This window comes from Silurus aristotelis (assembly GCF_946808225.1).
Source record: "Silurus aristotelis genome assembly, chromosome: 23".
Taxonomy (NCBI): Eukaryota; Metazoa; Chordata; class Actinopteri; order Siluriformes; family Siluridae; genus Silurus; species Silurus aristotelis.
The window spans coordinates 13,352,198-13,365,386 of record NC_139596.1 but is presented as its reverse complement, the minus strand read 5'-3'; the positions used below and the strand labels follow the sequence as shown (position 1 = coordinate 13,365,386).

Here is a 13,189-nt window from a genome sequence, read left to right as displayed (position 1 = left end):
GCGGCAGTAACACTGGGAGGGCTGAAATTCTTTGCAAAGGGACAATTTTGAAGGTGATAGTGTGTAAATGTAGATGAATAAAGTACTTTCTTGCAAAAAAAAGACATAAAACTTGTTAATACCATCTCGTATCTACCAGGAAATACACTTTTTTCACACGCACACATCTTCTAAAGGGAATTTGGACACAACTCAACTCACTCACATGCAAGCATTTTCTGGAGAATATGCTGAATCAGAAGCTGGTTGGTTTTGTCTCAGCACTATGCACCAAGCAGGCTGCTAGTGTTAAGTCCAGACACATTGGTCACATCTAATGATATTGCATTCCTTGTGGCATCCATTAGCATCATGTTAGCTATTCCACTGATATCGATAGAGCAGTTGTTTAATCGTTATGTAATAGAGCCAACTGACGCCTCAGTCCCAGCAAACACTTGAGCCAGGATGTGCCTAGATTAGACCTCTTTACCAATGCTAATAAAAACATTGCCCGGTGCTAGTTCTCCTTGGTGAGTTGAGAGGTGATCTATATTTAGCTGACAGATTTGCCAAGGACAGTCCCACAATAACGCAGTAAATAATTTTAGGATATAACAAATGCCCAACTATAAAGCTTAAACTGAAACTGGCCACTACAAAGTTTATTTTAGTTTAGTTTTGCCACCTGAGAGCTTATTAGTGTTTACAAAACCAGGGATCCATTCAGTATGAAGTCTAAAATACCAATTATATCTGCCTTTCATTTTGTATGATGCACTGTGACAAGCAACAGTCCCGAAGGATTCTTAATTAAACCCAGGTACAGTTACCCCTGCCTTCTACAATTACACATATAAAAACAATTTTACACATTGAACTCAACAATATATAAATGTTCCTCATGTTGATGCTGACATAAAAAATTCAAAAGCCAATAAGATCAACTTTATTTCTTTCTTACTACCCCTTTAAATAGCTTAGAATCATCTTTTATGATATCCTGAAAGCGATTGTCTACAAAATACATGTTATAATATAACAAGAATTATTTAAGGGGTTTTATACATAATATCAGGAATGTTAGGAAAGCAATACACTGTACCATGACTAAAGTTCTAAACTGAAGTTAAATCCAGAATACATTATAAGAGTATTTTCAGTGAGGACTAACAATCTATAACTGCCTACAGAACCTTCAATAAACCCTTGAAGCACCATTTTTTTGTCTAACAGTGTAGGCAGGCCTAGGAATATTCTATGTGTCTTTCTTGTGAGCTGCAAGACGGACAGACAGACAGCCGTACTGACAAATAACAGACAGACACAAAGACAGAAAGAAACAAAGGAACAAAAACAAGCGAACAAAAAAAGTGCAATCTCAGAGCCTGCCTTTCCGATTTACATACATCATTGTATTAAATAAACTTGACATTGCATATACCTAGAAACTCATTCACCAGAACACAAAACCACAGAGAAGCAGATCATTTATTACAGACTACTAAAAATGTAGTGAGAAATACAATATTATGCATCCTAGAGGACAATACATTAAATAATATACACAAAACCTCCTGCAGCTTATTCTCCCCCCTCCTTGCTATTTATTGATGTGTAAATGTGTAAAAAATTCAAAGATAAAATATATGATTTTTTTATATATATTATAATTGTTACAATAAAGTTCTATTAACTTAACGTGAACAACTTAATAAATTGTGATTTGAATGGCAAAATATATGTTTCTTATGATGTCTTTTTGAAAGATGTAAAATATACAGACAATAATGCATGTACAACATAGTTCTAATTGTTTTAACATAAAAAGGTATAGGGAGTTGTTTTTATGGAGTTTTATGCTGAAATAATGTATTAATTTAAATATAATTATTTATTATAAAATAAAGTGAAATGTTAAAACAGCACAGTACTGTATACATAAAATAGCATTTTGAGGTGCCGTCCGTTTGTCGCGGTTTTTCGTTTATCGCGGGCGGTTTGGGAACGTAATCACCGCGATAAACAGATGATTACTGTATACTGTAACTATTATAAGATCATTGCTTTTTATTAATATCTGTACATGATACATTTTGTATCAGGGGGTCCCTGCCCTATGTCTCTATCTCCAAAGGGGACCTTGACCTGAAAACATTAAAAAAAGACCCCTGGTCTAAATCATTTATCTTTCATTTAAATGCTTGTAATACTGGTCAGGATGGATAGATCTAAAGTTTTTCCCAGGAACACAGTAACACCCTGGACAGTTCGGTCCCTCATAGAGCATGATACACACACTTTCATATCTAAGAGTACATTAGAGTTATCAATCAAGAATGTTTTTGGGAGATGAGAGAAAATTAAAGAACTTGTAGGAAACTGACACGTTATCAGTAGCACATAGGAAGTGGTAGCTTAATTGTTAAGACATTGAACTTCTGATCAGAAGATTGTGAGCTCAAATACCAGCACCACCAAGCTGCCACTGCTGGGCCTCTAAACAAAGCCCTTAAGCCTCAACTACTAAGTTGTACCAAAAAAATTAATAATTGTAATGCGCACTGAATAATTGAGTCTGCAAAATGCCATAAATGCAATGTTATACCGGCCATACTACCTGCTGTGCCACAATGCTGCCCATTTTTGGGGGAAAAAAGGGTTGAAACCTGTTTCCGACAAAAATGGCCCATTCTCCTGGCTGTGATAATGTATTTAGTAATAATAGTCCATATATTTATATGACTAAGTTTTGGATTTAAATGATACAACAGGCATTTGAGTGTGTGTGTGTGTGTGTGTGTGTGTGTGTGTGTGTGTGTGTGTGTGTGTGTGTGTGTGTGTGTGTGTGTGTGTGTGTGTGTTGGTTGTCCAGAGCTTGTAAGTTCACTTCACTGAGTCATTTTTAAAACACCAGTCATTTTTCTTCCCTGTGGGTTGCCTAACTGCCCTCACTTCCACATCGCTGCCTGATTTCAACCCACAGCCCAGTGGGAACCTCTGTACATGCATATTAATGAGCTTAATCACTTTAGACCACCATAAACAGACTGTCTGAAAACAAGCGCTTGTGGCAAGAAAAAGTGTGATATCAGCAGCGCTGTGGCCAGATTACAAGAGGCTGAAGCTACAATGGAATTATTTACAACAGTCACATATTTGAAAGAACCCAGAAAGAAACCCAGACAATGTAGAGAAGATGTGAAAAGATCTGCACACACAGAAACCTGAGGTGAGAATTGATCCGGGAGCACACAGCAGCATCAGCAACAGCAACATAAAGGATTCGAAACTATTGAAATCATTTTATTTGTGAATATGGTAACAATACCGTAATGTAATCTATTGCTTCATGAGCATTTTCTTGAGTGGGCCAGGTCTACAAATGGGTGGGATCAGGTCCCCCAACCCCTTTAGCTGCACTACGTTTAATAAAGCAACAACTCAATATTTGAAGAAATCTGAAACTGCTATGATATAATACACTACGATTCTATTTACTAGCCTACAACTGATATTCGACCAACTTTGTTCAGAATTGGATCTAAGCGTACTATTAATTTGTGAATAATAATGAGGACTATTTTAACAGTATCAAAGTTATAGATAAATCACCTTGCGGGACTATTACATTATTTACAAATAACAACATTATTTACATATTACACATTTACATATTAATTTATTCTTGCTTATCAATCAGGAAAGGGTTATAAGGCCATTTCCAGACAATCTGATAACAATATTTAACTCCAGAAAATACTATTTACAGTATAAAATTTACATTATATTTACAATGCATTTACAATATATCACCTTGATGGACCAGTTCATTACTTACACAACATTTTAAAATATATTATTTTACTTCATTGTTTGTCATTATTAATTAATGATTCTTACATCACTTCATTTCTATTGTAAATGGATGCATGAAACCAAAATGAGCAAATTTAAATACCTCTAAAGTTAAGTTTAGTATCTTTATCCATAGACTGCTATGGAATTACATTTTGTCATTTCACATGCAACTTCAGGATTAATAACTAACACGGTCATAATTATCAACTGTCCTGTTTCTGGGAACTGCCAAGATATTCAGCCATATCCAGATCATTCAACTCACAGCCAGATCAATGCTGAGGCACTAAGGTAATTATCTTGAGAAGGCACAGGCTTTCTACAATAATTACCTATCTGGGTGAGCTAGGTGTCACATTAAATATAGTGTTGAGCAACAGATACTGTATGCACATTCCCACACATCTCAAATAGCCAAATACTGGAGTGTTGCTGCAGCAGATAGACACTGCCAACAAGATGGTAGTTCTCTGGCATGTAGAAAACACGAAAACAGCCCACACATGCATGCTTGTATTTAGAATAGTAAATCAGACATAGTGTGCCACAGACAGAGCTACACCTTAGGATATTAGAGTAAAAAAAAAGATTTATGCTGTTTCTTTGACCCATTTGCAAATGTATTAAAAGGTGCAGTAATCATTCGTTCGGTTTTCATTGAAGTGCAAATGGTTTGGGTTTATTTACATTTTAAACAGATTTAATAGATTTATCTCTAGTTCAAATATTAAGCATCTGCTCAGTCTTTGTTGCTGTATCTAAATTTATGGATGAAAATGGCACGGGCCATAGAACTATTGTTGTATTGTTGTATCTAATTGAATTTAGGTCCAGTACATCCATATAACCTTCTTCTGCTTTCATCTGGTGAAGAGATATGTAAAATCAAATAAATAAAAGCACAACGCAAGGCTTTCATTATGTTCCAAAGACAAGCATTAGATATAGTGTCATGGCTTAAACTGAATGGCAAAGGTCCATGAATGGCATTTCATTTGGATAATATGAATGTTTTGCACAAAGTTTCGCTATGTTGCAGTATTTGCAATTTAGTCCTATGCTTTTATGCCAGACCAATCTGTATATTTTATAATTAGACCTCTATGTAATCAATCTAGTATTTCAACACAGAAGGTATATGATATAAAAAATTTAAGAAATAAACATTGTATCAAACTTAAAAATGTGTGTTTTTGCAACTTTGTTTTTCCTTAAAACATTTATTCATCTAGGGTCTCTTGGTGTTACTTTGTGTTATCTTATTCATTATACTATTCAGTAGTAACTTCAGTTTTCAAATTAAAATTTTGTTTGTCACATACAAATTCACACAGAGTGAAATGCTTTTACAACTGTCCAACATGTAAAAATGAAAAATGGAAATATAATAGATGTATAATAAGTCTAACTATAAAGTATGAAAATATGGTTAAGAATAATACAATATACACACACTAGAAAATGTGTGTATGTATGTATGTATGTATGTATGCATATGTTTTTGTATTTATACATTGTACTGTGTATATACTGTATATTATAGTATGTGTATATTCTTTATATATATATTTGCATTTATTTTTATTTCTTTCCTTTGCTGCTGTAACTAAGAAATTTCCCCACTGTGGGACAAATAAAGGTATATCTTATCTTATCTTATCTTATCTTATCTTATCTTATCTTATCTTATCTTATCTTATCTTATCTTATCTTATGTGTATGACAGATATTGACAGAAGTACAGATTAAAGTGTCCATGTGCTGGTATAAAAGTGAAGTTATGGTGTGTCATTCTAATAGTGCAAATTATGCAAATAATTGTGCAGCAAAGGAAAGTGAGTCAGAGAGAGAAGTCCCAGTACTAGTTGCTAGGTGTTTAGTACTATTACTAATCATTAAAACTCACTGTCACCCACGTTCTGTTTAACAGAAAATTTAACAGTGCAACTATTCATACTGTATGTTCAGAAATATTACCGTGTACCCAAATGCAGGTTAAATTATAACTTTGAGCAAGAATGCTGGTTTCAGATTTAAAAGCCACCAGCCCTAAACAAACCTCAGGAGTCTGTAAGCCACACAAACAGAAAGTAGTCTGTCGCTCGTAACCAGAAATACAGATGATACCAGAAAAAATACAAAGTCAGTTATAATTAATCTAAAAAAGCCTGTTGTTTCCATAAATATTTCAGCAGTTCATGTGTCTGAAACTAGCAACATACAACAGAGTTAAACAGACCTTAAGCTTCAATATAAATCAAATGGCACAAACCATCTAACAGCTCATACCTTAGTCAATCCTCCATCAGCATGAAAAAAAATTATGTTTTAGCTTCAGCTAGAAGAGTCAAGTGGCCTATAAACATCTTCTATTTTATGTGTCTTCTTTTTATTACAAGCCTTCAGGTGGGCTTGGAAATATCGCATGGTGAGACGCACATTGTGCTCTATTAAGCCAGATCATCAGGCTGAGTAGGTTAGGTGGGTGATCGGCCTACTGTGGTTTACAGCTCTAAAAGGAAGAGGAAACATGACGAAGATCGCATCAGAAAGTCTTTGCGAAATGCCAGTAAAAAAGTAACGAATTAAATTCTGCTGTCTTGATTCAACTTTCTATCCACATTAGTGAATTATGCAAGCTGAACCTACAGAGATGGCAGAACTTACACTTTGCTTCTAGGTCAATTGGCTTTTCCATTATTTCACACATGTTGCTTTTCAAATCGAATGATCACTGAGCTTCAAAGATCTTTTAGATTCTTTGATCTAAGAACTATCAATAACATAGTAATACATTAAAGCATATACTGTAGATTCTTTATGCAGTTGTAGCCTTTTACTTAATTTTCATTTCTCTGAAAATAACCCGATTTCTTGAACGGTTTACACAAAAACTTCATAGATTTCCACCAAGAAACCAAAAAAAACAAAAACTTTTCTTTATTAGCTTACATTTTACATGTGATACACATGACTCCTCCTCTAATGCAACCACCTACTGTAAATCACATATTTAGTTATTGTTCATTTTGTGTTGAAATTTATCAAATGGCCAGCAGCACATTTAAACAGTTAGAGAAGAAAGCAGCTTGATTTGTGCAAAAAGTTTGGGTAGAGTGTATTTATAAACAATGTAGATTTATATACACGGGCTCCCTTAGGGTTTCTGGGACCCCTGGCTGAATTATACTCTTGGCCCAAAGGCCTATCCCCCAATTATCTGGTATTTTGGCTATATGTAACAACATGGAAAAACCTCCAGTGGATAAGCATCAGGGTAAGTAACTGATAGAATTTCTAATTTATGTTCATTTAAACAATGTTATACAGGCTAGCTTCAGAATCATAAAAAAAAAAGAGAGAGAAAATACGTAAATCACCTTTTTTTAAACTGGGTGACTAACTGTCTTTCCCATCTTTTTCTCTTTTATTTTTTCAACTTTTTCTTTCTTCTGACACCCTGGATTTCTCTGCACTATTCTTGAATTCTTGAATGTACCTAATGCACGCTGAGTCAGAACTTCTGAGCCGGTCTGTGAAGCGTTGTGTTTCTGAATCCCATGAACACTTCAAGGACACACACACACACACACACACACACACACACACACACACACACACACACACACACACACACACACTCTTGGCACAAAGACAGCATTCGTTATAGCATGCTTCCTAACAGATTATGGTGTAAAGAGGCAATTAAATACCAAAATTTTACAGGATAGTATGGGGTTCTGTTGGGCCCCCTGTGTAACCAGGACCCTTAGAACCATCCTAATACACCCCCTCCCCAAGTTACGGCACCAGTTATAGAATTAAATTCTGCTGTAATCATAAACACTGTACTCCTGTACTCATCCCAGGATTCATATTCACAATAAGCTCATGCTGAACATCTTTTAACATATGTAGTATCTAGTGAAACTGTATACAGTAACTGATTGGAGTCTCAAATATGTTTCATTCTCATTTCTCATTTTTAATCTACAGCTACAATCCACCATCTGTAAATCTGATTTGTGTCTTTGTCTACAGAATGGAATTTATTAATACAGTATTGTGTTCGTAGTCTAAATGAATGTATGAATGTATGTTGCCTGCACCACTTCAACAAATAACCCTAGTGGCACAAAGTGGCTTTTTTTGCATGCAGTAGGGAAAAACCTCTAGTAAAAAAAAAAAACTTCTATTTTTCCTTTATCTAAAATTTCTGACTATATGTTATGGCTCCATTTTATTGTGTGCACTACAGCTGATCCATATAAGATCAAAGATGTCAGAGAATCATCTGCTTAAGTACAACAGAATTGGCAAGAGGAAGATCAAAAATAGTATCGAATATTGAATATTTAAGATATGGAACTTTTACTTTCTTCATTTGAAGGGAACCAAACCCAGCCATTAGAGTTGCACAAGCCAGTGCTCTATTAGTGCCGGTCCCAAGCCCGGATAAATGGGGAGGGTTGCGTTAGGAAGGGCATCCAGCGTAAAAACATGTGCCAAATCAAACATGCGGATGATCCGCTGTGGCGACCCCTAATGGGAGAAGCCGAAAGAAAGTTATTTGAAATATTTAAAATAATTTCCAAAGATTTTCAGTGTGATATATTTTATGAATGGAGAAGCATTTTAGCTATGAGTGAGTGAACTGAGTGTCTATCATTAGAGCGGCATGTGTGTCAGGACACCAGAGAGAACAGTTTCAAAGCCGTTTCCTGAGACTAGGACAGAATCAGGCCATGAGGTGACTGGATGAAGACATCAAAAGCTCAAAAATGAGATCTAAACAGTACAAGTGTGCCAGATTCACCATACAGACCTTCTTACTCACAGCACTCTGTAAAAAAATGTCACAGGAAGCTGTTGAGGATTAGCAGTCATTGACCACAAGTGAACCGTAACACACATTTTTACTATCAGACAAGACATGGTATAACTGGAAACTTAAAATATCTCTAATTCTGATGTAACTAACTGCAAAAATACAGCATTACGACACAGAAAGTGAAATGTCAGATAACAGCCATTAAAAAAACTTCTCTTCTAATAAAGGCTGTAAAAAAAGGATGTAAGTGTGCACAAGGCCTTGATGACATGTTATTACATATAATTAATATGTGATGACAACCAAATGGCAGTCCTGCCCTGAGTGCTCACTTTTGACCTTGTGCAGTCAACACTACTTTACAATGGCATCCTTTACATTTTGTACAGTATTTGCCCTTATTTTGAACCAATGACTGAACAGTATATTGCGTTCAACACCAAATGTTTGCTCTCTCTCAAGTGGTATAATTCTTTAAAAGGCCAGTGCAGACGTTGTCAGGGTGTGAGGCTGATATAAGCTCTAGAATCCTTGGAGGTTTTTATGAGCAATATCTTAATAACATATTTTCAAATGCAATAAAAAAATAAAGGTTTTTCCTAACCCAACATTCAGAAAACACATTTTAACTGTCTAGTACATTAAAACAGCAGACAAGTTTTACTAATGAAATGCACACAATTCACTAATCATTAAAACACGTGACTATCTGTAAAAAAAAAAAAAAAAGCTAAACTTTGGGCAGTTTGGTGCCTTGAAGAAATGATGAAAGCCATTACCTCATATAAGCAATTATTCTTATTTAGCATTCTGGAAAGGGTCCATCTCCAAGCAATTTGAAATGGACCATTCTACAGTGCGGAGGATCTTTTGCAAATGCAAGTCTTTAAAACGGTTGCCAAACATCCCAGGAGTGAGCATCCCAGTAAATTCTGTCCAAGGAGAAAATCTCAGAGAAAATCCCATGAGGTAACCTATATGCCTCTATAAGAGCATTAAACATTTACACTCTTGGAAGTACAATCAGAAAAATTTTTTTACAAACACCGTTTAAGAAAAGGTGGTTAGGTAAAAACCCTGTCTCTCCAAAAAATAATAAAAACAAAGAAAAATAGACAGCAATGAGATCTACTTTATACCAGAAGACTCTTTAGACCAATTTTGATTCCATTTGTCCAACAGCTTAGACTGGTGGGTCAACAAGTCAGTGATCCCAAGCACAATACCACCGACTTCTGAATGGATATAAGAGAAATCAAGGCGATGGAAGTGATCAGCAAAGCCCAGACCACAACCCCACCAAGATGCTGAAGTCATTTCTAAAATCAAGTTTATTTTTTAACAGAATAATACATATTGAAGCTGCTTTGTTGTCACCTGAGTTTTTTTGTTTCTTTAGATACGTTGGAAAGGATCGCAAAATTATTATATAGATTATTTTTGATTTATAATACATAAAAACCTCCAATTGCAGAGGGGTCCAATTTCTTTTCCTCATTACTGCATGATAATGAATTACATCTTGCCAGTTATATAAATTTTGTTACTTCAGAAAGCTTCTCCAATTCCATTCCTGGAGTCCAGCACAGTGTGCCCCTTTTACCTTTCTTGAAAAATCCTGTTTTTATTCAGGTTTAATGGGTGTTTAAATCATGATCAAACTGTACTAAACTCTGAAGAGGAAGTCGGGGGATTTCGCTCAACAGCTCTGTATTGATTTCCAATACTCTTTTGTATATATACTAATGCATAACAAACAATAAATAAAATATATGAACAAAAAATGAACAAAATAAATAAATGATAAAGTAGCATAATGCATGCATAAGATTATACTTAACTTATATTTTACAGCTGCTATTTCTTACAGAGTTTCACAGCTTTAAATGAAGTATATATGATTATTAGTATAATATAATAATGCAGCACACATCCTTTAGGTAGCTTTCATTGTAAAAGCCTGATAGATGTTCAGCAAGGCCATGGTGGTGTGAGAACACTTCAATTTTCCATTGTTTACAATCTGACCACAGTGAAAGTGTTTAGCCTTTTGGTGAAGTGCTCAGTTCATAGCGATCTGTTTAATGCAACAGCTCTTTTATACCACACAAGCTATAACACCTCTTCTGTAATATATGTGTCCGGTGTCACTGCATTCATTTACTCACTAATTTGACCAATGCAGAATCAATTTAAAAAAATATCTGTTTTTTAAATGACTCCAAGTGTATTTTAAAGGGGTAATTCGAAAGTGCTTTCACTTTGTAAGTGATTGCAAAGCTTTTGGGTTGAGCTGAAATAAGCCAGGCATGTCACACACAGGAACAGGAGTTTGTCATTTGGCGACCACAAAGACGGAGGTTTTCAGTTAACACTCCGAAGTGAAAAAAAAAAACACTAAGCTTACAGAGTTCTTAGGGTTTCGCAGCAACTCGAGAGTTTAGAAAAAAACAACGAAGCAGAAAGATCTTACTGTGAAAATTGAATGGTGTTATTAACAAATATCATCAACAGAAGGGACGATGTACTGTATAGGAATTTCATTTAATTACATTTTATTTTTGTATTAAACTGAAATAAATGAAAGGCAACTAAAATATACATTATAGAAGCTATAAAATTATTTATATATATATATATATATATATATATATATATATATATATATATATATATATATATATATATATATATATATATATATATATTGGACTCTTGGCAAGTTTTGCCCTCTAACATCTGTAAGAATGCCCCTGAGTGCAACATCAGCACCACACAATGGTCATTCACCTCTGCCTCGTTCGGCTTCAACCCACTGCTCAATAATAAGTGACCTCCATATATTTGACGTTGCAGGTTATTTAAATATATATCAAACTTTTTGCACAATATGAAACTTGGTTGCTTCTGGAAAACAAGCCAGCGTTAAGCACATTCATATCATTTTCTCTTCCTTGCACACTTACCGGCTCGCTGTCATTTTTCCTCATTTCGTCCCGACCGGAAGCGGTTGTCGAGTCCAGGACGAGCGTCTCGAAATACGCCGAACCCAAAGACGAGCTCTTAAATGATGAAATCGCGGTTAAATGAGCCACGCCGAGCCGCGGGCTGCTGTGGGCCGAAACCGACACCTCATGGGGATACATGTGTGCCATTGCACCCGCTCCATCCCTCGAAGAGAGCGGCGTCTTCCCCGCACCGCAAACCGGTTCCGTTTGGTCGCCCTGGAGAGACGCCGGACTCGAGCTGCTCAGGTTGGGCTGAGACGACGAGAAGATTCGGTCCAAAACCGGTTTCTTTTTCCGCTTGAACATCCACAAGCCGCTCTCTTTTTTAGCGTCCGCGCCGCGTCTTTCTGAACCCGGTTTCGTGCTCAGGAACAACGGTTTAGTCCGATCCTGGAAATTCTTCCACATCCTTCGCTGATAAGATGTAGAGGTCGCGTCTGGCTCATTGGCGCTGTCACCCTTCGCTTTCTCCTCCATGGTGCCCGAGCAGCAGCCCGCCAGTCTGGTGAGCGCACCGCGTCGCCAATGTCACGCTGTCGGACCGAATCCCTTCAATCCGAGAAGAAGCGCTCGATGCAAGAGGAACTCTTCACACTGACCCAAACGAGGTGGTGAGATGCCTACAGCGCAATGATCAGTTCCTCTCGTGCGAGCGTGCGTGCGTGCGTGTGAGTGTGTGAGAAAGAAGAGGAAAAAAAAAAATTTTATTTATTTATTTATTTATATCGAGGAAGCCAAAGAGGAGGTGATTCTTAAGTAATCGATTACACAAGCGTCAATATGCAATTCTTAACACACTTTGGATATCCAGCGCAAAATCAAACAGGATGCAAGAAAGTAAGTAGTCCTGCAGCCCTTCATCATCCTCCTCTCTCTCTCTCTCTCTCTCTCTCTCTCTCTCACTCTCACTCTCTCTCTCTCTCTCTTTCTCTCTCTCTCACACACACACACACACACACACACACGCACGAGCTCAATTTCCAAACCACTCCAGTCTACTATTCCATTTCCACAAATATTAACTGCTGGGGTATGGATTCATGGACGCCTCCTCCCAGTCAACATCTGCTACAGTATATTAATCTATTAATTGGGAATAATTTTGGGAATGCTATAAAAAAAAGCAATTGCCCTACAGTTTGTTCCACAATGATCAATTAGGGGTCCCATTGATGGACAAAGTGCAATTCAGGGTTTAATAATTGTACTATAACTCTAAATAAAGTCTATAATCATGTTTTAATGCTTTAGTTTGAGCAGAATGTATGTCTAAAATGTTCCCATCCCATTGTTTGGTTACCATAACAGCTAGTGCTTCGGATGCTTGATTCTGATGCTCACACAATTTGATACCAAACTACAGAGGAAAAAAACAAAACAAAATGGCTACTGATTTTAGCTAGGACCCATTTTTGTAATAAAATAAATAAATAGAAATTAGTTGCAGGATGGCATCTGATTTGGAATGATACAATACAACAGCCTTGGTGTCATTGTAAATAAAAATTAA

The 13,189-nt window shown here is 36.2% G+C and overlaps 1 protein-coding gene across 4 annotated transcripts in view; it reads right to left on the bottom strand.

Moving 5' to 3' along the window:
* The window catches only part of mctp1a (multiple C2 domains, transmembrane 1a), a 151,574-nt gene extending 139,032 nt beyond the window's left edge, over positions 1 to 12,542 (bottom strand). Inside the window, exon 1 of one of the 4 annotated variants that reach the window (XM_083527616.1) lies at positions 11,638 to 12,542. In XM_083527616.1, coding sequence (XP_083383742.1) covers positions 11,638 to 12,156 — 519 coding nt within the window. In that variant the 5' untranslated portion in view covers positions 12,157 to 12,542. The remainder of the gene's footprint in view (positions 1 to 11,637) is intronic. The other 3 variants (XM_083527617.1, XM_083527618.1, XM_083527619.1) reach the window with 3 other exon arrangements.
* Between the last annotated feature and the right edge of the window lie 647 nt (positions 12,543 to 13,189).